Source organism: Dermacentor silvarum, chromosome 10 (assembly GCF_013339745.2).
Source record: "Dermacentor silvarum isolate Dsil-2018 chromosome 10, BIME_Dsil_1.4, whole genome shotgun sequence".
Taxonomy (NCBI): Eukaryota; Metazoa; Arthropoda; class Arachnida; order Ixodida; family Ixodidae; genus Dermacentor; species Dermacentor silvarum.
In genome coordinates this window covers 107,193,249-107,220,030 of record NC_051163.1, presented here as the reverse complement: position 1 = coordinate 107,220,030, position 26,782 = coordinate 107,193,249, and the positions used below count along the sequence as shown (strand labels likewise).

The 26,782-nt window shown below is 48.8% G+C and overlaps 1 protein-coding gene across 1 annotated transcript in view; it reads right to left on the bottom strand.

Moving 5' to 3' along the window:
- Window positions 1–12,235: 12,235 nt before the first annotated feature.
- The window catches only part of LOC125940965 (uncharacterized), a 34,322-nt gene continuing 19,775 nt past the window's right edge, over window positions 12,236–26,782 (bottom strand). The window contains exons 2-4 of the mRNA XM_049657763.1: window positions 23,390–23,569; window positions 22,626–22,988; window positions 12,236–14,084 (exon numbers count right to left, since the gene is read on the bottom strand). Of these exons, the coding sequence (XP_049513720.1) occupies window positions 12,423–14,084; window positions 22,626–22,988; window positions 23,390–23,560 (2,196 nt within the window). The 5' untranslated portion in view covers window positions 23,561–23,569 and the 3' untranslated portion in view covers window positions 12,236–12,422. The remainder of the gene's footprint in view (window positions 14,085–22,625; window positions 22,989–23,389; window positions 23,570–26,782) is intronic.

Genomic DNA, 26,782 nt, shown 5'->3' with positions numbered 1-26,782 from the left:
GATGCTGACACGTGCCGTAAACATACCGACGATAGGGACAGTACCGCCATCCGCAACGCGGACGACGCGTGCCGACGCTGGGGTGAGGAGCTTTCGGAGTCGTCGTCGGAAGGCAGCACTCATAATTGAAATATGGGCCCCTGTATCGATCAGTGCAGTGACAGGATAGCCGTCGACGTCAACGTCAAGAAGCTTTTGGTTCGTAGGCAACGTGAGCAGTGGATTTGAGGGCAGGGTTGACAACGCAGCTCCACCTCCAGAAGCTGCAGTGCCTAGTTTTCCGGCGACATCCGGGAGGCGATAGGCGGCGAAGAAAAGCGACGGGGTTGGGGCGAACGAGACTGATGGCGTCGAGGTGAGGGCGAGCGGCTGTAGCGAAGGTTCGTAGCAGGGGAATCAGCGGCAGTGGGTTCATGGCGGGAGGCATAGAGAACAGAAGGTCCCAAGGTGCGGGAATAAGCGGCAGCGTATGTCCGAGGAGGAGGTGACCATCGGTTGCGGCAGTGAAGAGCGACGTGACCTATGTGACAGCAGTGGAAGCAGATCGGCCTGTCATCAGGGGTACGCCATTCGGACGGGTTGCGGCGAGATGTGGCAGAAAAGTACTGCCGAGGGCGAGGAGGGCCGCTAGAGAACTGGGGAACGCTAGGTTGAGACGTTGAACACACGGAGTTCAGACCTATGTTCTCAAATTCCTATCTGACGACGGCCTGAGTCATCGCAATCGTGGTAGCTGGCGGATCAGGAGACGTCGCGGAGAAAGCTGGGGAACAGGCGGCCTCGAGCTCGCGGCGAACAATACGGGTTACATCGTCACAGGTGGTGGCCTGACGCGGTCGACTTTCACATGTCGACGTAGCAGCAGTGTTGGGTAGCCGCGTGATGTGGGGTGTGATACGGCGGCTCTTACCGTGTTCAAGGCGACGGCATTCTTTTATTATGGTGTCAATAGTCGAGACGTTGCCGAAAACAAGCAAATTGAAAGCGTCGTCGGCAATGCCTTTTAGTACATGGGCCACTTTATCTGCTTCAGACATAGTATCGTCAGCTTTGCGGCATAGAGCCAAGACGTCGAGAGTGCACGAAACGTACGGCTCTGTAGAGGTCTGAACACGAGACGCAAGAGCCTTTCTCGCGGCAACCTTGCGCCCAATAGGGTCGCCGAACAGTTCCCGTAGCTTTTCTTTGAAACTGTCCCAACTGGTTATCTCGTCGTCATGCGTTTGGTGCCACACGCGTGGGGTGCCGCTGAGATAAAAGATGACATCGCCGAGCATAATCGTTAGGTCCCACCTGTTATTAGCACTGGCGTGTTCATAGAGCTTGATCCATTCGTCAACATCCTGTCCATCCAGGCCAGAGAACGCACCAGGGTCGCGATGTTGGTCAACCGTGACGATAGGCGTAGTCGGATGAGCCGAAGCCGTTGCAGAGGCGGTCTCGTCACCGGGGGGCATGGTGACAAGCTCGATGTACCGACCACTTCGGAGTTCCGTGGCGAGGACGGGGATCGCTATAACCTCCACCAGAATGTTACGTGTGGAAGGATACAGACGAAAGAGGCTATTTACAGGCTATTTACACTGGAGCCAGACAGCCAGGCCCACATTCGCTCGCACCAAGAGCACAGACACACTTCGTCTTTCTCGCGGCGGCTCGTCTCTTCAACATCTTTCGATGCTATCGTAATATTATCACCACAGGACCACCTGTCCACATTCGTTCGCGACGCATCGCACCCGATCGACTCAAGATTGCCAGAGCTGAATTTGGCCATGTGCTCGAGCTTGGCATTGTGCGACCATCATCAAGTCGTTCGGCATCTCTTCTGCACATGGTGTCCCACGAAGTCCCCGAGTGACCGGCGGCACTGCGGTGACTACCGTCCCTTGAACAACGCCAGTACTCCCGATCGCCTACTCCCTGCCTAAAATCGCGGATTTTACAGCACCACTGCATGAAGCAACTATCTTTTCAAATATATACCTCGCCAAGGCGTATCATCAGATACCTGTCGAACCTTCGGACATTCCCAAGACTGCCGTCACAACGCCTTTTGGTCTCTCTGAATACCGGCGCCCTTTAGTCTCCGCAATGCCGCTGAAACTTTCGTGTACACAGTCACTCGAGGTCTTCTGCTCTGCTTTTCCTTCATCGAAGACCTCCTGAAAGGTGGTCGCCCGCGATGCAGACGACCCCCTTTCACACCTTCGACAGCTTTTCTGACCTTGTCGAGTACGGCCTAATTGTCAACAAAGCCAAGTTTACGTTCGGCATGTCTAACTTGACTTCCTTGGACACCACGTTCATAGTCATGGCATCCGGCCCCTCCCTAGCAAAGTGGAAGTCATTCGCGACTTTCCACAATCCCCTTCCGTATGTAAGCTATGCGAGTTCCTGGGACTCATAAATTTCTATCGGCGTTTCATCCCCCGCTGTGCTCATCTGATTCGTCCAGTTACAGATCTACTCCAAGGAAAGAAAAAAAAAACTTCACGCCCATAACATGACCTGAAAATGCGTCCAGCTCTTTCGAGGCTATTAAGACCCAGCTCGCACACGTCGCCCTTCTTGTTCGCCCAATACCTGATGCTCCACTCCGTCTTGTGGCAGACGCGTCAGATGTGCCAGTTGGAGCCGCATTACAACAGTGCAATGACGGATCGTGGCAACCGCTAGCATTCTTTTCACGCAAGCTCTCCTTCACCGAAAGCAATTTCAGCACTTACGGCCGCGAACTCCTCGCTGCTTACATGGCTGTGCGTCACTTCAGGAATTTCCTCGAAGCTCAAAATTTCTTCATCACCACGGACCACAAGCTGCTGACGTTTGCCATTAAATCGCCCAACAACTGTCGATGTCAGCGCCCTCGCTGCAGCGCAAGCATAAGACGCAGAAAATGCTAAGCTTCGCCTAGCTGGGCTCTGGAATGCTCAAGGTTCGTGAAGTTGCCCTTCCGTCATCCACTGTTCCCATTCTTTGCGACATATCGACTGGCAATACCGGACCTCATGATCCCAGTTATTTCTGTCGCGCTGTTTTCGACTCTCTGCATTGCCTCTTCCATCCTGGCATCCGCGCCGCGCAACACCTTATCACTCGGCGTTTTGTCTGGCAGGGAAACAACAAGGACATTCGTGGCTGGGCTTGCAGTTCTTTGAGTTGCCAGCAATCCAAGGTCCATGGTCATACCTTGTCTCCGTGCGGTTCCTTCCCACCACCTTTGGAACATTTCGACAAGGTTCATGTTGGCATTCTAGGACCATGGCCTCCATCAAATGGAAACACCTACCTGCTGACGCGCATCGACCGTTTTACTCGGTGGCCAGAGGCCCGACATCAAAAGTGAAACCCTTAATTGCTAAAGCTTGCTGAAGCCATTGACGTCAGTATGGCGAGCTATGCGATCGGCTACCCAGGTTGCGTTATCAATAATTTTTCTAACTTTATGGTGAACAGATGTTGTTCGTAATAGTTTGAATGTTGGTTAAATAATTTCTATAAAAATCTAAGAAACATTGGGCACTTATATATCCCTACGTGGATAAATGTGAAAGCATTGCGACCCCAAAGGGCGAGGGTTCGACTCCCACCAACGGTAGTGAGTTCGAGTGCCTTAACGAATCTATCTTAATTAAATGTGTACCTTAATTACCTCCCTCTTACTTAACACCAAATGTCGTGGGTTGGGCTCCCACCAAAGGTCGTGCGTCCAAGTGTCTTAATTAACTCTGTCTCAATTCATTATCATTATCAGCCAATTTTTATGTCCACTGCAGGATGAAGGCGTCTCCCTGCGATCTCCAATTACCCCGGTCTTGCACTATAGCTGATTCCAATTTCCACCAGCAATTTTCCTAACTTCATCACCCCACCAACTTTTCTGCCGTCCTCGACAGCGCTTCCCTTCTGTTGGCACCCATTCTGCAGCTCTAATGGTCCACCGGTTATCTACCCTACACATTACATGGCCTGCCCAGCTCCATTTCTCATTGACCAGATCGAACAAGTAGGTCACGATTTGAATCTTAGGTGCTCCCCCACCAAGTCAGAGCTTCTCCTTCTGCCCCCCACGAGACGTTTCAGGACATCGCCCCCGAATATCGAACTCACGGTTGAAGGGCACTCCATACCCCAGGTAGACAGGATAAGGGTGCTAGAATTTCACCTTCAAGGCAACCGAGCAAATCAGCGTACCTTGCAAGCACTACAAACAACAGTAGATAACACACTACGTCTCATAGGAAGGATCTCCAATAAATACGGAGGGCTTCGAGAGAAGGAGCTAATTCAGCTCATCCAAGCTTTTGTCCTAAGCCAAATCACCTTCGCCCTACCATATATCTCTCACTGTCTAGGAAGGAAGCGGATACTGTAAATTGCTTGATCCGCAAGATACACAAAGTCGCTCTTGGTGTTCCGATTAGAACATCCACACAAAGGGTGATGGCCACAGCTACAATTAATACCCTTGAAGAATTAACCGAAGCACATCTATCATCCCAATATCATAGGCTCTCCACCACAAAAGCTGGGCGTGGGATCCTGAGACAACTTCACTATGCTCCACCACTCAACGAGAACAAGCGACATCAACTTCCTCCGAATATACACGGCCAATACCACGTCCAACCCCTACCCAGAAAATACACCCCGAATTTCACGTCAAACGCCGGAAACTTCGAGCCAATTGAAGACGCTACAACGCAGCCATGGACAGGCGGAAGGAGTCTACTATGTGGACGCCGCCGCCTATAACACTAAACATCGTTATGCTCTAGCAGTCGTAGACAAGCAGGGCAACACTGTTCGTTCAGCATCAGTCAGGACCACCTCAGCGGGCGAGGCAGAAGAGGCCGCCATTGCACTCGCATCGGGGTTACCTGATTGTGATGTCATCATCAGTGACTCGAAGACTGCTATCCGGGAACTTCAGTGGCGGCTACATTACCAACCTCGCGAACTCTCTACTGGTCGCTCACCCGCCGAAAAACTACATCGCTCTCATCTGGGGCGGTATTCTGTAAGATTCTACCTAGTGGACTGTCTATTTCAGCTGTCGCTGATTGGCTGCTTGATGAGCAGGAAGGAGACTGGCTGGCACCTTCCTGCACATCAAGCCGCAGCCAATCAGCGACAGCCGAAATGGACAGTCCACTAGGTAGACTCTTACAGAATACCGCCCCTGGACTCCATTACATCAAGGACTATCAGGCAACGAAATCGCTCATGCCGCTGCTCGAGGATTCAGGAACCGAGTGGGCGGAAATGTGGGCCTTACTCAAGAACCGAATTACTCCCAACAACACACCAATAAAGACACACTCATCACATTCCATGAAATTTGCACACATTACAAACACCAACGCCTAACATATCCACCTCTCTCTGTGTCAAGCACGCGCCAGAGAGAAATATTGTGGCGCCAACTAGAAGCTCGCATTTTTTTTACCCCACGCACTTTGCATTTAGTCTTTCCCGATACATACCCGACACCCAAGTGTCGCTTCTACCCTGTCCAGACAACAGATCTCCCCCATATCATGTGGAAATGCCCCATCAAATATCCCCCCCCCCCGCAACCTCAAACCATTAATTGGTAGCGAGGAGCTGTGGGAGACTGCATGCCCTGCGCAGATCCAGTCCCACCCTGCAGGACCGAGTCCTGAGGTGGGCTGAGGAGGTAGCGGAGGCCTACCATGACTGGTAGGCGGACGTCTGGCAACAAAAAGTGCTGAGACTGGAGCACACAGACCTCCCTCTCTCCAACCCCCCGGCCTCTCCACTTTCTTAAAAAGGGAAATAAAAGTTTATGCATTTCTCTTAATTACCTGTGGCTTAATTAACTTTCCCTTAACACCAACAGTCAGGGGTTCGATTTCTACCAATGGTCGTGGGTTCGAATGCCGCGATGAACTCTATCTTAATTAAAGCTGCCCTAATTAACATTGTCCTAATTACATTTGCCTTAAATTACGTCATCGATTACCTCGATTGCCTCACACCGACCGTTTGGACGTGGTCAAACCAACGCCAGATTTTCTGCATCATGAGCCATATAATGCTTTCGCATTAATATACAACGACATTTCATGACTACACGCAAGTACTTCCAGCCCACAGAAAACGTGGTCTGCTTGTGTTACAGCGTGCTTCGTGTTGACGCGAGCTGCGCAATCAGTGGCCGCCACGCGGTATGCAGCCGCCACGGCCAGGAATCGAACCTTCGATATTGTATTCGGCAGCACAACACCATAGCCACTGAGCCATTGCGGTGTCCATGTGTGAGCGCGCGTTCCTGTGTGTGTGTGTGTGTCAAAACAGATGGAAGGCAGAGAGGGTAAGTTATGTTCGCGGTGGTGGGGTACCGCTGTTCGAGTAGAGGCCGTTGCTGGTCCGTCACTCCTGATGGCACCCTTGTTGATCCGGGCTCCTAGCCCTCTATCTTCCGTTCGTTGTCAGGCTACACGTTGCATACAAGGCTCGCAACAACTCCTCCGTATTTACACGTTTATTTACATATGTATACTTCGCCAACAGCTTGCGGAGTCATCGACTCCAGCTCTCTCATCGCTCTCTCCCCAGAACAGGACATTATTCCCCGTTTTAAGCAATTCGGTTCACACAAGAATGCCACTATTCCGCCCCTCAGCAGCGCAGGGCCAGAGCACTCTAACAATCACAAGCAGTTTTACAAGTACACAACTGTCACGAACCAATGGTTAGCTCAAATCAGTCCAACAGTGTTCTTTCAGTCACTCCTATTGGTTCATTTCGCTCTTTCCCGTGTTCCTCTGGCCACTCCTTACATTGCAGCTTCACTTCAAAGTAAACACGAACAAACCAAGATAAACAAACCAGCAGCACAACAAACAGCAACAGTAAAGTACACCAAGAAAAGCTAGGAAAAGAATTTCCCTTCCATTTTGAAGCCGCTTGTTACCCAGCCCATGCACTCTAGGAAGCCGCAAACTAGAGGACGCGCCGTGTAATTGCTTGAATACATGCGGCGGCCTGCTCTATGTGACGAAGACCGCCTGATCAACGCGACTCCCATCTGCCCATTAGCCCCACAAGGAGCGCTGCCGGCGCGTGCCTTTTTACCCTTTGTTCAGTTCCCCCGACACAGTGCGGGGGCACAACAGTGACGATCGGCAAGTAAAGTGGTTGTCGGCACCCGTTTGCCGCGTTTAGCGGATTGAAACATCCTGCACGTGTGGTCCACGACCATTGCCTCAGCGACGCCCGCCCCCCCTCTCTAAACGGCCTATCTTGCTAGCCGATAGCGCGCGCACTCCCCGGGCCTACACGCATGTGGAAACGTTTCTGTAATGTCCTCCTATGCCCGTTTACATGCATACCAGTAAAAGATCCAAGTAAAGGTCGTCGAACGTAACAGGGTAACTCGCCCTGGGGAAGAAGAAATGGCAGAAAGATGAGGGAAAATGAAGACATGAAAAGAAACTTGGCCACAAAAAATCGCAGTTTCGCCCGAAAGGCGAAGCAACGATTGCGATTGCAAATTAGAAGACAGTTATACGAAGTAAGGATATTAATTTTATCGGCTGTATAAACTCGCAAACCTTCGCCTACTTACCAAATTAACAAGCACTGTATCACGCGCGCACAGGTAAACATCTCGCTCGATGACCGCGGAAACTCGCTGTCAAAACGCTGCACTCGGGAAGCGCGGCAGCAGCCCGGAGCGAATTGACCTTTGTGCTGTTTCACGCTTCAACGCGAGCTAAACGCCGAATGCACAGTGCATACGAAGCTACCTGCACCGGGCGTACTTTTTCCACGTCGCAGACCGCTTTGAAGATGAGGCCCGCGCGTTCGCGAACTAAGTCTACGTCGCAGATCGCTGTCAAGATTCGGCGGCCGCGCGGCCGCGCCGTAAGCAGAAGCAGCCGCTGCCGGAGTAGAACGCCCCCTCCCCCCCCTCCCCCTCCCTGGCCTCCCCCCGTGCCTCGCGCGCGACAGAAGAAGCGTTTAGCGTGCTCCCGCTCCACCTTCCTCTCACGCGCGCGCGAGATTGAGAGCCCCGATCGTCGGCTGACCCTCGCGAGCTCTCACTCGCACATGCAGCGTACGGCATGCGGCGACGATGTTATTGTGTTTGGACTTTATACGGAACGTCACGGCGACGGCGACGACGACGGCAGAAATTCGCTTGGAGTACCTACAATTGCTATCGCAATAAAAAGACGAGGGAAACACCTTAAAAGTTGAACTGCATTGTTTCATACATTGCCAATGCGTAAAAATTACTTTCTGTAGCAATGAAGGCAAAGCTACGAAAGCAAAGCGGGCGCAAGTAATAGCGCTCCTGAAAAAAGTTTAATATTTCATCCGCGTTAGTTTGAGCTGGAGAAGAGAAAAGATTAACACCTTATTTACAACAGCAACTAAGCAAAATACACCACAGAGTGTAAAATTTGACTTACTTATCTTGTTTTCTCGTCCGCGTTCGGGCAAATCCGAAACTTCGCCCGTAGAAGTTACGATGGGCAGAAGGGAAGTTACTTTCATGGGCAGAACGAGCGGCTCCATCGGCTTGGTCATTTCCTATCAGATTGCAGTGGCTTGACGACCATTCAAAGACGCATGTCGTCTCCTTTCTCAACTTTTCTATGGTAAATGTATCTTATGTCCGCCACAAGTTGTTCCTTGGATCCATCGCGGAACGCAGAGAGAAAACTCTGGAGGGCTGCTTTGGAATCGCAGAGCATAAGCCACTGCTAATGTTTCCCAACAGAGTGATGAATTGAAGTCTCGCACATAGACCTGCAATTACTTCGGCCGTCGTCGATGTAGAATGTGGTGCTTTGAATTCGATCTGTACAAATTTTAGCCGGGACGAACATTGCAGCTGCTAGCCTAGAGCTCATGACCGATACATCGATATAGGCATGCAAGCGGTCAATGTTGACTTCATGCAGTAGTAAAAAAATGTGGCCTGTTTCAAGGTTACTGACGACATTTGCACCTTCATGATGGCTTGAATAGTAAGACTGTCTTCGCCATAACGGGGAAGACGGTTGGGCTGCGGGCACGTACTTCGGTAGTAACCTGCATGCGCGGTGAACTGTAAGGATGTACAGTTAAAACTCGCATGGAATCAACCATTCGTCTGGATAACTCGCATGGTACAAAGGGCACAAAGGACATGCATGTATTCGGCAAGCGTATCTGCTAAAGATTGTTTATTCTGCGGTTGTAGTGCACTCATAATATATTTGTCGCGTTTTTTCGCGATTAAAAAAAGATTTAGTGAACCTCGCACTGTCACCTTTGCGTTATAATAAGGCCAGTAGTGGTCCGTGTCGAGCGCGACCTGCGATAACATTGCACTCTCCGTTGGTCACAGTCATTCAACTTCTATATATTCTCTTATCGGTTCATGCAATCCCATAACGCAAGGCGTTCGATTGCGTTCGATATCAATGAAGTGATCGCTGCAGGTTGTGAGTGAAGCGTTCAAGTAATTCCTTGTCTACGTCAGTTCAAAGTTGCAGCTACGAATTGCTCTGTATTTGTGATTCCATGCAAATTGAATCCGCCAGCATAAAAATTGTATACCGCGAAAAAAAAAAGATACAAAGCGTTCCATACTTCAATGTTAAGCCAAGCACTAAGCGTTCACGTGACCTTAGCCATATAATTACAATGTTAGAGCCCTGCACGCGCCATTTTTCGGGCCCGCGCCCGGCCCGTGCTCGGAAGTGCCCCGAGTTGGCCAGCCGTAGCTCGGTCTGGTGGTTTAAAACCTGGCCCGTACCCAGCCCGGTTCGGTTCGCACTGCTACCCTTTCAGCTTATACAAACGATGGTCCTGTTTGCGGTTACCGTGAAGATGCTAGCCGCCCAGAGGTGCGGCCGAACAGTCGCAGCGCCAAACTTCCTTCTAGCAATTGTAAGAAATGCTATGACTTGCACCACTTGCGTATGTCTACGTAGTACGCAACACAAAGCGAGACCTGTTTGCTTGAGGCGTTGTTGTGCGCCATAGTTCATCGCCTGCGAAAATATTCTCCCTGTAAATGCCTCGCACGTCGCCACAGTGTTTCCTACAATAATTACTAGAGGGAACTATGGCGCTGCGATCGTCCGGCCACGATGGGAATGATGGGTAGTACATGGATTTGTCTGATCTCCGTGCTTCGGGCTTGAGACGTTTTTGTGGCTTCCTTTATTACGCTTCATCAGGGCCTTAAGTGGGCTAAATTTTTAAGCAATTTATACTTGTTTTTAATGCAGAAGGTAATAATTCACCGTCACTTTAGCATGAGCCAAAGGGGGTGAAGGCGAAAGCCCGCGTGCTCAAAAGGCATTCTCATTCGAATGCGTTGTTACTTCTTATTACTTGTTTCTTCCGACCAAGGGTCACAGGTTCGAATGCCTTAATTGACACTACCTTAATTGTCTGTCTTAATTAACCTCGACCTAATTAACACCACAGGTAGTGGGTTCGAGTGTCCGAATTGACTCTATACTAATTAACTGTGACTTAATTTCACCTTGACGCCAAAGTAGGGGGCGCAAAGGTGGCTTCGACTCCCACAGAAGCTCGAGGGTTCTACTCCCCACCGAAGGTGGTGGGTTCGAGAGTCTGAAGTGACTCTATCTTAATTAACACAATGACGACGGTGACCCGCGCACCATCAAAACTGTTGCGTGAGACGCGTTGCTTGCTTGACCCGCGCACCATGAGAATTATTGTGCGCGTTTGCATATAGGTATACGGCAAGATGCCGGATTGGTGTGTAGTAAGTGAATTACTACACCGAGTCGTCATCGTGTACGATTTCGCTTCGACGACACGGTTTTCGCTGAAGATCGACAGAACCATGACACATACTCGTATACGTCTTTCGCCTTGTAGTAAGGCTTTGCAAGCACGCATAATCGCTACTAAATGCAGTGGTTGTGCTTGTCAATGGGCTGGTGGCTTAATTGTTTAATGTCTAGAGGTCCAGTATTCGAATCCTGCCGTCGGACAAATTTAAGGATGCGTAATCTTTACAACACAGTACTTTTTTTTAATTCGTTGGCTCTTCCACTGTGAAGATGGTTAACGGTTAACCAGCGAAGCTGAAACGTGAGGCCCCGGTGTTTATCATTCGGGAAATCCCTAGGGTTCATTAAAATATTTCTAAATTATAAGATTACATACACGTTCGGCTGTGACGGAGAGAAAGACGTCACTGACGGTATGCCCACCGTCCACCGTTGTCGCTTGCGTTCGATGTCTTGAGTTTGCTCGGCGTCGTGGTTAGCAGCATTGGCCCGCCATTGCCGCTTGCGATCCTTCGAAATTAAATTGCTTCAAAATTAAATCTGTTCGTTAGGTAAGACAACTGCTCATACCCGATGGGTGCCAACTAGCCAGCTGCGGAAGAAGACGCTCGAGCCAGTGCTGATGATAGTTTCCTGTACAAAGGAGATTTCGCCTATAGCCATTGTAAAGCTTCGCATAAAAATTGCCACTTTGCAAGGACAACCTCGCTGCCTTTCCTTGCTCCCTCCTCTCTCTAAAAAATAAAGACGAAGTTTAGGCAAATCCACCATTCTCATGATGGTTGAACTGCCCCGCTTGCAGCAACCGTACACATTAGCACCCCAGTTCCCTCGAGTAATTGCATGAAACTATGCGCATGGCATAGCGGGAGAACTGTTAAACTTTAATTAAATGATAAGCCTTTACGTGCCAATCCTACAATCTGATTATGAGGAACGCGATAGTGAGAAACTCCGGACTAATTATAACCACCTGGAATTCTTTAACCTCCACCTAAATCGAATTACAGAGGCATTTTTTGCAGTTCGCCTCCGTCGCTTTGCGGCTTCCGTGGTTGGAAGCGAACCCGAGACCTCAAACAACGCCATAACAGCAAAGCTACTGTGATTGATACAGAAGTGTTGATTTTATGGGCGGCCGCTTCCATAGTGTCCTAGAGACACTGCCGTGCCTTAATTAATGCGGCTTCGACCGCATTAAGGCACTCTGCTTCTATATCGCTACTTCCTCTCTACAGTCTAGCTACCTCACCTCTGGACTGTTACGCGTTAGTACAAGGGTAAGCACTGCAGCTGTTGCAATCCCTTTTCGGCGACCTCACAAATAATTACAGCAGAGGGCATTGTGTCGACGCGATGGAAAAATCCAAACGAGTTTCTCGCGTCCCCTTTCCTCTGTCACACTCCCTACTGTAATGTATATACACGCTTTGACACATGTGTCATGGTTTCTTTATTGACAATTTCAAACGTGGGGTGACATTTTAAAATTCATCATAAAAGCGCTAAAGGCCAATGAATTTATGATAACACGCAGAATGATGAAAAGTAGAAAAATTATGAGTGCGTTTAAGAACAATACTCAGTTCGATGTGCGTGCTGGGCTGAAAAGGAGCAGGCGTATCAAAAATGGCCGAAGGGTGACCTGTTAAACGGGATACCCATGCTGTGCAAGCGGTTCCGTATTTCTGCCCGAACTGCGTCGTTGAGGCTTGAGAATTGGCAGTGACTGGCTCGCGGTCCATCACCTTCTGCCGCTGACTTGTACAGACAGGCGAGACCAAACAGCTCGTCCTCAGCTGTCCTGAGGGCTTCCTGGAGCTTCGCTACGAAAACTCCTTTCTCGCAGTCCATGCCCTTGCAGAGGATATCCGGGCCCGCGTCGCAAGCCATGATCCGCACCAGGGCGAACATGGTTGCCCTTGTGAGTTCCTTGTCCGCCACTAATTTCGTGGCGCACACCACCGCAATGCTGTTGATATGCAGCGACTGCGAGATCACCGAGTCGTGCAATTGCAGTTGTCCGTGGGAGTAGAAAAGCCTTAGCTCCCGCAGACTGTAGTTTTCTGTTAGGCCACGCCGGAGACAGGACACCAGGACTGTATCCGGTGTTTTCTCTTCATTGATGATAGTCAACTTTACGACACCAGTGTTCCTCCGCACAAAGTTTTCGAACCCCCGCGCCGTGGCTTCTTTCAAGCAGTTCTCGATCACTGTAAGTGACCTGATGGATGTTGAGCGCTCCAGTCCTTGAAGAATGAGCAAGTTACTACCGGCGGTGGCAGCCATGTCCAGCTTGAACTTCCGGAGAATTACACTTTCTCGCAAGAACCGTGAAAGCTGTCTGGCGTCTTTGTGGTTACGGAAGTGGAATCCCCGGAGTGACAGGGTCGTCAGCATTTCCTGCACGTTGGTAAGACCCCGGAACAAAGTCCCAACTTTGCCCGTGGTTGGGCAGTGGAACTCAAGGCGACGAATTGGAGTGCCCTTTTCCAAAGCCGAGGTGATCGTCTCTGCCCGAGAGGACGTGAAAACCCAGTCAACGCGATCGTCCAGTCCACTAGCCTTGATCTCTCGGAGAAGCTGGTTCTGTTCGCATTCTTTTCCCATTAGAACGCCTAGCTTTACCTTCGTACAAGGGGAACCGTTTCGTGAAAGGGCCCACACGAACAGGAGGGCGTCAGTGCATGAGAACCCGCAGCACTTCAGGTTCACTGTCTGGAGATTCTCGTTGCTTTCCATGGCCTCGCTTAACGGGACCACGGCGTGCATTCCAAGACACGAATCACGGAGACACAATGTTTCCAGCCAGCGGCTGTTCTTAAGCAGGGCTCCCAGGTGCTTCCAGGAGGAACTGGTGGGCGACATCCATTCCATGTCGAGGTTGAGAGTGAGGAGTCGCAGCGTCATGTTTTGGGTCAGTGCAGAAGCTAGTGTGTCCAGATAAACGCCGACGGGCGAACAGCGTCCTAGCTCGAGCTCTATCAGCTGCGCGTTGTCCTTGAGTTTCTCGAATAGCTGGCTAAGGTTGCACATGATTTCCAGGCGCAGAATTTGCAAGGAGGTGTCCAACAGCCTCGAGACCAGTTCAGTGCGCGTCGTGCCGTTACGAATCCTCCCTCGCAACTCGAACTCCCGCGGTCTTCGGTGCTCCTTGAACTCCTGCGCGAGTCTGGCCAGGACTGAGTCTTCCATGGTCACATTGCGAAGGGCCAAACGCTCGAGTCCGTGGTTGGTAATAACCAGTGAGGAGAGATAGATGCCCTCAGCTTCCATCAGTGTTACCTGCAGTTCAAAGGCAAATCGAGGTTCCGAAGACAAAAAAAAAAAAAAGAAAATGTCATGAGGTGCTACACGTAAAAAAAATAAATTGGACTTTTGTGGTCCTTAGCCGTTGATATTTATTTTTTAACTAAACAGGAATAACAAAAATTCCTTTCCCCACCTTTCGTTATGCGTCAACGTTATATGTTGCAAGGGCTGTCAGTCAACGGATTTTCCCTATGAACAGAAACCGCTTACGCAACCTTTCCTTGCTTTATATCTGGCGCTTATGAAAATGCGGTTTGAGGATGATGCAGCTTATGCATAAGCAACCAGAATGTTGCGTTTTCTAGTATTACCTCTACACTTTCAGACCTGCGCTACGCTCCCTGGCTTGAAATGTGTGCTCGTCAAAATTTACATGTATGAAGGAATCAGCCCAGCAGCACGTTCCTTCAATTTCAGGGGTGGAAGCAGGCTCCAACGTTTTGGAGCAGGGCTGGGAGCTGCAAATTGACTGTTTTGGAGCATCATTCGAGCAACAAATTTCGAGTTTTGTAGCACAGAAAGTGTGTTTTGGAGCGGATCGCCATGCTAAGAACATTTGAATTCGCAAGCTTTTGCTTTCAACAAATACAAATGCTAAGTGAGAAAACTATGTGCCAAAGTGAAATTTCTGTGGAACATTCTATGCTCTTATTGCCAAGCAACTTAATAAATCTGATTAATCTGCAACTGAACGGAACTGTAACGGTAGTGCTAGTTATAGCAACAATCAGGACGAAAGCACAGCATAATAGCAATAAAATTCTATATATCTATGAGCATAAGAGGCATGGAATAGATGGCAAAAACCAGTACTTGCACTTGAGCATAAAGAAACAAGTACAAAGCAGCTCTAAAAGTAGCAGAAGTAAATCACCAGATCTAAAGCTAGTTTGTACCTTACCATTGCAACTAATAAGTGGAAAAAAACACTGTTAGTCAACACTAACATTGTTCCCACAGTACTTTGTCATACTTTTTATGTCAGCTACGTGTCAGTCTAAAGAACAAGTCATACTTAAAATTCATTCTCTAAACAAGACAAACATGTCTCTGAGTGAAAAATCTGATTAACTACAGAAATATTGCAAGTTTAAAATTGTACATTCAGGTACAAGGCACTATAAATATAGTCAATAAATTGAGATACAAACATAAGATATGGGCAAGCACAGCTGGCTACTGAGTGTCACGATCACTGGCGCGAAACGGCGCCCACATTTAATGCATCACAGCTCACAACACATCACAACAAAAAGGCGGAAAGTAACACAGTCAACGTCCAATTTTTCAAACTACCTAGAGCCCGCGAAATCGTCCGAAAAATCGGGCATTCCGAAATAATGAACGGATGCCTTTTACTGCCCCTAAGGGCTCAGATCACCACAGGCATGTCCGGAAAAGCTCCGAAGACCTGCCACTACACAATATCGGTGCTCGTATACTGCATGTGAAAGGCGACGGCAGGTGCAAGCGCGTGTAATTAAGTAATACATACTGTGCCCCGTGACAATTGCCCCTTCCACTCTTGTTATGCTTCACCGCAATACTACGCGTAGGCTTCACCGCGTAACATTATTTCATCGAGGCGAAGCTGACTTGCGGGAATCGGCAATTTATGCAACGCGCCGGGCTTTCCGAGCTTCGAAGCCAATCGCGAGGATTACAAAAGCGGAGTCGGTGCCATTACTTACAGCGGCACCGACTCCGCTTTGGTAGTGAAAAACACGGCACCGTACTGCAAGAAGCTTAATAATGAACGTCGAAGCAGCTAGGCCTAGCGTTGCCGCGGCTACGGCTGCCAGCGGATCTGCGTTCGAAAGCGCCGGTTCAAGGCAGCGAAATAATCAAAATGGCGGCGGTGGTGGCTTCGATTAATGGCGTTTCGGGGCACAAAGCCCGGATAATTGGATGGCGAAGGGTTCTTGCGTCTGAAATTTGAGACGTTCTTATACATTGACCGTATGCGGTACGTGGTGGAGCCGCGAAGCCGTCCGAATTATCGGGCGTGTCGGACATGGAGGCACCGCTTGGGTGCAGTTTCGGCGCAATAATGCGTTTTGGAGCAGGATGGCGCAGGAAAAGCGGATCGGCGCAGCGTGGCGCAAATGGCGCAGTATACTTCCACCCCCGAGACTTCAACCTTTCAGGCCTCCTAAAGGGAACACGATTATGAATCATAGCAAACAATGCCGGGATTATTACAATATACAAAAACATTGAGGCGTCGCAATGATCGATCACGTTTCGATAACTGCAATAAGCATGAACCTTACCGTTATATTTAACAGCGGTTCATCGCTTTTTCTTCATCGCTTCATTACTGATAAAACGTAACTCTGAAGTCGTACGTGCCAAACTCACAATCTGATTATGCATGAGGCATACGCCATAGTGGAGGGCTAGCGATTCATTTTGACCTCCTGGAGATCTTTGACGCGCACCTAAATCTCAATGGACGAACGAACGCCATTGCATTTCGCTTCGATCGAAATGCGGCCGCCACTGCCGTGCTGTTTATTCATTACAGATTGGCCTTTTTGATGTTTTGTAAGAAAGTGTAAGTGATGTGCCGTTCCCACCGCTTTTTACGTAGCTGCGACAGGGTGACACGGAAGCCACCTGTTACAGCGGCTGCTGTGTAACGCAGCTTGCATGCAGCGCAGCGAGGCCCCAGGGATCGTGGCCCCTCTGTGGTGTCTCTTATTTAGGAAAGCCACTTTTCTGGTAGCCTCCGAGATGACACAGAAGAAAGCCACTTTTTTAATGGCCTCCGAGAAAATGAGCTCAATTTACGGAAGCCACGCGTCTGCGCCGAGCATATGTTGCAAGTCATTAGGTCAGGAAAGAAGTGATTGCCCACAATAGTGCCAGAGAATCCTGCGTCATTACTCGCAACCTACGCGACCGTGTTTGCACGCGTAATGAAGTTACTCGTATTTCAAGACGAGTATCGGCATTTCAGCAGTGACACAAACGTGGCTAATTTGTATGCAGTTTCTTACACATCACTCCTTGCTTTTTTTATGCGTTGTGTAAACAGTGACCGGCGCCTTCTTCCCGTTAGAAAATTAAAAATAAAGGAAAGAAAGACAGTTTGCGCTTGCCACTTCATTGCTTTTGCTCAAGTTCCTCAGCATAACGCTCAAATTGCTCAAATTGTGCGGCATAACGCAAAGCACGGTTTGCCAAAAACAAAATGCGAATTGGTTTTCGTCCAAGCATCTCGCCATAATGGGTGTCGATAACATGGTAGATATAATTTGACCTAGTCACTCTCGTCGGCTTCCGCACGACAGCCGCAAGACCCTTGAAATATTTCTTTTCATCAATGGGAGTGTGCAATTACGATGGTCGCAGACGAAGGAAATGTGCCCTTTATTGTTCTGAACAGCCACGACCAGTGTACTTCTAGCGAAGCTGTCAGCCAGCAGCAGACCCATATATAACTTCTGAAGGATGTGAAGTCATTTATACAGCTTCGCTGTCTGTTGCTGAGATTGGCATCCATCTTCGAAGGCTTTTTTTTTTTTTTGTCGCAACTCAGTTATTGGAAATCGGTCGCCGTGGTCGGAAATCGAAGCCGCGACCTCGTACTGAAGAGCATAACTGGCTTATGACGCCATAGCAATCAAGCAAATGCGGCGCTGGCTGGTCCGTTCTTCACTGGCTCTTTGCAAGGCTGTAACGACAAGTCACGAAGCCGCACTCAGCTGTGCCACTGCCGTCGGCTGCTTAGAAAAAATCGAATCAAATTAAGAGGTTTATTGTCTGAGGTTTATTGTATGAAAGATTTTTCGAGTCACTACGGCGCATTCAGACGCGGTTTTCACTTCTCGTGCATATCTCGTTTTGTTGAGGAGTTTTCATGGATGCTAAAAAATGTAAAAAGAAATTACTTTTTTTTATGTAACGCGTCCGCAGAATATTCACTATCTGCTGAAGTTTGCCTCGGCAGATTCTGACAAGCGCACAACATAGAATGGTCGATCCCGTAAAAAAGCTTCCCTTCATTTTCTTTTCATCCCCGTGCCAAGCGTAGAACTTGCGTTTTCTTGACGGTGTTTCCTGAGCCGTAAGGAGCATGCTGCGATGGCTGGCAAATATCTCACAATGTACATGCCCATTTTTTTTCAACATTAAGTATTACTTTCATGCGTCTCAAATCGTCTTGTTTAATTTGTTAACTCTTTTCGTACCACGCCCATCTGGCATCGCTAGCGCTCTATCGATGGCTTGAAACGCCGCTTTCGACACCTTCCGTGCCGCTCACGGACATACTGCGCTATCGGACGTGAAGGAGGATAACTATATTTTAGTTTTCCAAGCAGTTCGTTTTTTTTCCCGCGAGGCGGTGATTTCTAAACGCACTCGGAAGTTTCTCGATCGTCAAAGGAGAACGAAAAAATGGCCGCCCGCTATCGATGGTCTGAAACGTCACTTTCGAGACCTTCCGCGCCGCTCGCGGACACACTGCGACATCGGACATGAAAGAGGAGAAATTATATTTTTGTTTTCAAAGCAGTTCGCTTTTTTCCCGCCTGTCGTTGATGTTTAAACGCGCTCCGAAATTGCGCGATCATCAAAGCAGAACGCAAAGATCTCTGGCTCAGGAAACGGCCCGCGCGCTTCGGGAGATCGCAGATATTCGGAATTCCGCTGCCTCTGCGGCTGATGTTATCGATACATCGAATAGCAGGGAGTCAGCTTACGCTGACTTTTCGTCGGACTTTGAGTCTGAAAGCGACGACGACGCAAACAAGCCCATAACATCGGCGGCCGTAGCCCGACATGCCCAACTGTAGTGCTTGCAGTTAAATTTTTGTAGCAGAATACCTGTTCAATGACAATTTTTTTTCTGAGATAGTGCCTAATAGGCGGAAATGCATTTTGTATATCTCAATTTTCCTAACTTTTTTTTTCTCTTAGTAGATACAAGCGTGTCTTTACAAACATTGTTCAATTTTATCGCACAATCTTGGTTTTAGTAATTTACGTATTTTGTATGACATACATCTCGTTAATAAATCTTTTATGCGTAAAAGTGCATTCTGTTTATGTAATACATTAAATATTGAGTGAAGTAGTTCTTTAGAAAAAAAAAACATCTGCCCTAACATACAAAAACACTTTTTCCCATAGTAGGGAAAGAATTAAGGCAGAGAGTTGGGCTAGTTGGTAACGAGCATAATAAGACATAATTATGTCATTCATTCATTTATAGTACCATCAGGGCTTACAGAGGGAAGGGGCTAATAAATACAGATAATTATACAAAAATAACAGCAAACACGGAGATTAATCAGATGACAATGCATGGTACAATGTAAAAATAACGCAAGTTACAGCGACACAATAAGCTTATCATTGTAACAAAAAGTATACAAATAAAAACAGAAAACTTGGGTAATACAGATGAAATGTACATGCATGGTATATAGGCCAAGTTAGAGTGAGAGGGTAAGCTCATAATAATATCAAATAAACCATAATACAAAACATACTGTTTGTTGATTAGGGATATATACATAGTAAAATAGAAATAACTTATGAACAGCACTGATCTGGAGAAAACGGAACTGCTTCGCTAGACATTGACATCATGCAAGGTATACTAGATAACGTTAGTAAGTGCCTTACGGAAGTGATCGTTGTTAGTTATAGAGACTAGTGGATCCGGTAGGCGATTCCATTCCTGGCATTCCATTTTTCATTTATTTCTTGAAGTGCCCAAGAACAGCTATATACGCCTTATTGGCACACTTGCGTTACACAAAGAACAGAAAACAGAAACAAACTAAACATAAAACCTGAAAGAACAGTGGTGAAATGCAACAAAACAATGAATTACGTCAATGACAGAAGTCAGATAATGAGCAAATACAAGAGCTGAAAATAGCGTAAGGTATTTAGTTATCTCACAACACATATTAGAGCGTTAGAGTTGCAAGAAGAGTTTACGTAGAAAATGCTGGGATTACGCAAGTTTGGGCGAGGCACGCAGAATGTTACAGCCGACAGTAACCGCGGACAGGAAAAGTGGTTATGAATAAGTTTATACAAGAATAAGTAATCCCGATATTTTCTTCTTATTAATAGCGTAGCTGTTTAAGTTCGAGGTCCAGCTACAAATCGTTCGCAGAAACTCCGCCGAGCTATGACGTCACAGCGTTGCCTAGCAACCACTTGGCACCGCTGCGCCTGACTTCGCGGAGCTTCGCACAGGTGTCATGACGTCACCGCTTCGACTTACGCATCGCTTCTCCTAGCCGCGCCGCGCTGCGCCTAGGTCTGGCGTCACTATGCGTCGCCTAGCAACCACCTATCCTGTCTGCGCCCGACCGCATCACGCTGCGCCACCGCTTCCCGTACATTGCCAAGCTTCCACAGCCGTGTAGGCGGAGAAAAAAAGTCATGACGTCACTGCGTGTCGCTTCGTTCGCGGCCTTCGTATAAAGCTCCGTGACGCCGCGACGGCGGCACATTGCCTTGTGTCTCTGTGCCGAGAACATTGTTTGGCCGCCTAAAAAAATGAAGGCACCTTGCGCTAGTGGTGCAAGGCTGAAGAAACAGCGTAGCTGGGGGTCGACCAAGCTTCTCCAACAGCCTTGCACCTCGCTAATTAGAACCGTGATTGGTGTGGGGGACCGACCGGAACGGCCATGTACGGCTCGGCAATGCATTTTTTTACTTTGTAAAAAAATAGTGGCATAACATAGCATTACATAGCAAAAACTCGGTAAAATCTCAGCATAACATGGCAATAGCAAAACTTGGTAAAAATATTGGCATTACATAGTAATACAGAGCAAAAAACTTATCAAAACGTCGTAAACCTTGGTCGGCCCCCAGGTACACTGTTTCTTCAGCCTTGGACCACTAGTGCGAGCTGCCCTCATTTTTTTATAGGGATGTAATATTAAACATGCGGCCAGTACAGGCTCAAGGCATAAAATACACGGCGACCCAGAAATTGATCGCACAGGATACGAATGAAACGTCGCTTAACATATTCAATTTCAGCCACATTCGTCAAATTAATACAGTTCCATAGAACAGAACTTAACTCTAGCTTGGGGCGGACAAATAAAAAATACAAGAGAAAACGCAGTTGACATTCCGTAAACGTTTTTGTCATTCTTGATATGAGACCTAACTTTCTGTAGATGCATTAACAATGCTTGAAACATGTTCTAAAGTTAGTCGGGAGTCAACCAATATTCCTAAGTCGCGCCACCGCGATATCGTGTTTTGAAAAACAAATGTTGAAATCTTCACTGAAGCTATACTGCCCGTCACCAAAGCTAGGAGCATGCGCTGTATTCAAGAAAACAGTGGGGAAATGTTTAGTGAGTGCACTGGCGATATTGTCGCAGCTTCTAAGAATGCCACGAGAAGGATGATTTAAGACATTAATTTCGGCACGCTCGGTACTAATCTTTTACATAGGTCCTGAAACGTTTGGGATCACATTTAAAATTTTGGGGGGAAATAATTTGGATGATTTTGGAAAAAACAAATGAAGATAATATGACATGATGATTAGCGTAACTAGGCACGGACTAACTAAACACGGGATTAGCGTGGTCCCGTGTTTCTTTAGTCCCTGTCTTGTTACGCTAGTAATCATGTCTTATTTTCTTCATTTGTTATTTTCACTCGTTGGTTCATAAAATAATTATGTAGAGTGTTTGGTATGCGTTCAAAAAAGTTGTGTCATGCCAGGTGCGTTATATTTTCTCCAGTAATTACACAGTTGATTTACAGCACAAGCGTCGATTTCTCTCTGGCATTGAAATTAGGCACCGAAAAACCCCGGTTGAAAGGGAAAAAAATAAACACCAATAAATAACCACCCAATTCAAAGAAAAATAAATACCGAAAACACGGAACACTATGAGAGATGCCATAATGTTAATTTTGACAACTTGAGGGTACTTTAGGTGAACCCGAAGTGTAGGGTACACGAAAGTTCTTGCATTCCACCCCCACCAGAATGCGGCCGGCGCAGTCCGGAATTGAACCCGCGACCTCGCAATCAGCAGCACGCCGTCAGAGGCACTTAGCCTAACGCGGCAAGTCATAAGATAAGTATAGCATGAGTGGTTTGGTAAAACTGGCGCTTGAGATGCCCGTGGCCCACGACGTTGCCAGCCACACAAGCGAGCCATAAGCCACCAGGATCCTTAATGCTTTTTGGACTCTGGTCAAATATTATTGCTCGGTCCAAAGCCTTGCTTGTCTGATCGTCGTACCAGGTTGGTTGTCACAGTTGGCCAAGAATTAAGAGTGGAAATAAAAATGACAAGAATAAGAGAAAGTGAGTATCGAATTCTAAGCAGGGTTGGGAATCGAACCATGCAGCAAGCTCTTGCTCAGCACCACACCAACATTGCCACTGACCCACCACGGCGGGTCCCTTATCAGTCCTGTCACACCATTGTACCACGTAAAGAGGACTAAACTATCGACACCTTCCTGAAGATGCCTGGAAAAACCGAGCGTTTTAATACTCACCCTGTCGAGGGTGACGTGCGTCAGCAGCTCCGTTTGCTCGAGCACCAGAACCAGGGGGCACACTTTGAACGGGAGCTCGATTCCCTCGACGCCGATCAGGTGGACCGTGACGACCCGCTTGGCGAACGTGATGTGCTGCAGGAACTGCACCGGGCGAAAGCGCTCCAGCACCGACACGTTCAGGCTGATGCCGGAGAAACAGCGGTGCTCGCGCAGAAACCACAGCGTAGCCAAGAAGAGAATCACAGCTTTGGGGTCGTTGGGAGCCATGGGGTCACTATGAGTCATTACGAAGTCCAGGCTGCCTTCCCGCAGTTCGTTAAACTCCATGCCGAATGGGTTCAGGAACTTGTTCAACTTTCTCTGCATCGCGCGGAACGGCAATGAAGTTCGTAAGGGTTGCTTCCAAAAACAAAGTGTGTCGGCACATATAGAGGGCCCTATATGCACTGTTCTCAACATTGCCTTGCTTAATCCCTTGTCTCCTTAGCTACTCCGGAAGCAGTATTGTGCAGAAGCAGTCTGTCCTGCTAACATATGCTTTATATGAGTGGAAAATGAGTTTTGTCACCGACCTGCCCACACAACGAAGAGACGAACATTATCTGGTGCCTTAGCGGCTGGAAACACTACGAGCATCTGTGCTGTGACCCTAACATACATTGCAAACAGTAACGGTTGCGCTGGAGCTGGTGTGTGCCGTGTATGATACACACGCGTCACCTAACTGTGTGCGCACGTGGTTGAAGTGACAGTTGACTTACCGCTTGAGTCACCATCCAGCAGCGGGCACCTCCTTCGTTTTTCTGTGTGCATGAGTCGAGCAGTGAAGGCATCTGGAATACACCGCGGGTGACATGGGCGGCCCTCTCGAGCAACTCGAGGTCGTCCTTGAAATGCTTTTCGGCAAACTGCAGAAACCTGTATGCCTCCATGTTCAGGACCTGAAAGCGTGAGAGATATTTGAGCAACATTGTGGCTCGCGAGCCTAAAACAGCAGCAACGTTTCGAGTCTAATCCAACAAGAGCGTCAACCGGCACGAAATCATTAGTCGGTCGACGTTCCCGTGAGATTATAGGTGTACGTGCGTGACCCGTTCTTATCTCTGCCTCGCTGACTCAGTGACATACACACACAGAAATTCGGGCACAACTCATCTACGATGATTATATCCCTTTATGCGAATAGCGGCAACACATGATGTACGAGGCGTGTACTACGGCAGCGTTCCTCTCTCGCTCTGCCGTCTTGAAACGCTGCGCCATGTGGAGGAGACGACGTGACCTCGCGCGTACACGGTGGCAACTACACATTGACCGAAGTTTGCGTCAAGGAGGTTCATTGGAGAAGGGCACATACCCAGTGGCACATACCCGCGTGAACTGACATTTTATTGCGATAGCAATTATATGGACACTCCAAAGCAGATTTCTGCCGTCGGCGTCGCCGTCGTCGTCGCCGTGAGGTTCCGTATGACGTCAATGGAGATGAAATCGTCGCCGCGCGCCGCCGAACGCTGTATGTGCGAGTGAAAGGGCGCGAGGGACCGCGCGCTTTCACGGGGAGCGAACGCATGTCGGAGAGCAAACGCGCGTTCTGCCCCGTGCTCCCTGAAGGGCTGCAGAATTAAGCGTCGCTTTCCTCCTTTCCATATATAGAGAGCAAACGCAACTTTTTCCGTCGCGCGAAAGGCTGTGGAGGGACGGGAGGGAAGGAGGGGAGGTGGCGTTTAGCTGCAGCACAAAATACATATTTATTTAAAAACGCCGCGCGCGTTCGCTGCGAACGCGGGCAAAACGCCGACGGCGTCGACAACAGTTCTGCGCGTTGCTGGTGCATGTGCAAGTTTATACAGCTGATAAACTACTATCCTTACTCGTATAGCTCTACTAATTTGCTATCGCAATTGGTGCTTCGCCTTCGGGTAAAACTGCGACAATTTTTTTAGACTGCACTATCTGCAAGGATCGGTCCACATTTTTTTAGTGGGATAGCGTGGCAGCCGGAAAGGGAACCACTCTGACAATTCCAAGAATTGTATCCGCATTTAATAACGCCCATCAGTTTTGCAGCAGATGTACAGTCTACCGATTACAGTAGCCCGCGAGAGTCGACTGGCCGGCCGGTCAGCGGCTTCTAACGCGCGAAGCGACAAGACCAGTAAGACTAGCGCATGAGCACAAAGTTCACTCGAAGCGCACGTTTGGTCTCTCAGGCAATTCCCACATAAAATCCCTAACATAAGAAAAATGTAGCAGTTTCGCCCGAAAGGCGAAGCATCCATTGCGATAGCAAATTATTAGAGCTATTCGGAGTAGGGATAGTAGTTTTATCGGCTGCATAAACTTGGACAGATTGGCTTACGAACTGAATTAACAATCGTGGTGCCAGCGCGCACAAGAAAACATGAATCGATCACACTGAATGACCGCGGCCAACGACTGTCAAAACGCTGGCAGCAAGCGCAGGTTCGCGCGGTCTATCGCTTCAACGGAAACTGAGCGGCGAATGCACAGCGCATACAAGGTCAGAGCCGTGTGGAGATAAGAGACGGTGCGGACGACCGGCATCCCCGGGCAAAGCGCAAAGGAGAAGTGTTGGCAGAGGAGAAGCAGCCGCCCCCCCCCCCCCCCTCTTCCCGCTTTGTTGCTTTCGGTGGGAGATTGAGTGGGCAAGAACGCCTTTGTGGTGCCGGAGCACAGCGCCGCCCCCCTCCCTCCCTCCCTCCCTCCCTCCCTCCCATACATCACGGTCTTTCGCGCGACGGTCACGTTTGCTTTCCGCCGAGCATTCGCTCTCCGTGATACCGCGCGCGCGGGGGGGGGGGGCTCGCGCATACGGCACGCGGCGACGATTTATCGCCCTTGAAATCTCTACTGAACCTCACGGCGACGGCGATGCCGACGGCAGAAATCCGGTAGAAGTGTCCATATAATTGCTATCGCAATAAAAGTACCGCCATCCTTTGATCAACGCTGCTTCACTCTCTCCTTCTCCGATTGGACGATGATAGCGCGCGCTTGGCTTCTTTATATTTTTTCGCCTCAGAGCCATGTTAAAAGTCACTCTGAGCATAGCCTCCTATATATATTTTTTTAAATATAGGAGGCTATGCTCTGAGCCGCAGTCTCCGGCGGCGGCGGCGGCGGCGGCGGCGCGCGCGCCCGGCCTGAAAGTTTCAACGTGGACTATATCTAGGACTTTCACTTGCTTTCGCAAGCAAAAATAAAGGAAAAACACAGCATATCCACGAAGTGAATGATGATGAGTGGGGAAGCACCGGGGGATCATCGGGTAAACCACAGCTACGGACGAGAGATAAGAGAGCGCGCGTCGGGAACGAGAGAGAGAATTACACCATCTTCCCGTAGGGGAACCCTGAGTAGTATGCGAAGTAGCCATGGGGTCGACTCAAGGTAGTTTTATCAGCTGTATAAACTTGGACATGCAGCAGCACCAGCAACGCGCAGAACTGTTGTCGACGCCGTCGGCGTTTTGCCCACGTTCGCACCGAACGCGCGCATAGTGGAACTGGAACCGGAAGTGGAACCGGAACGCCATCTAGTGACACTTCATAAAACGACAGGTGGCTACGGACACAACGCCATCTATTGAGCAATTCATAAACTAGAGGTGGCTACATACCACTACTACTACTACTACAGAGGAGGGAACGACCCACCCCAAGGAGCTTCGCCCTAAAAGCAAGCGCTTTAGGAGAGGAGACGGGGAGGAAAGGTAGATGGCGGTACTTCTACTATACAGGGACTTTATTCCACAGGCATGACACCGCCCCTGTCGAGATTAACTCAGTGGAAGCTTCCTGCTTATCGAGACAGCAAGTGCACTCGAACCCGGACGCGTCTTTTTTTATAACATATACCGCTGTAGTCCCATGCACTGTAAGATAAACAAAGCGCTCAGAAAGGAAATTGTTGCGCCACGCTTTCAAACTAGATCGAGAAGTTGAGTCCTCTCTTGCGCTACTCTTCTTGCCCATTTGACACAATTCCATTGTAGCTTTGCACGTTTTGTCGAAATGAGCACTAGAGCAGCACGCTAAGAAAAAAAGAAAGGACGCAAGCCAGGCCACACGCTCCGCTACCAATAATAAGGAAGGAAGCCTCCACCGAATTAATCGTACCAGGGGCTGTGT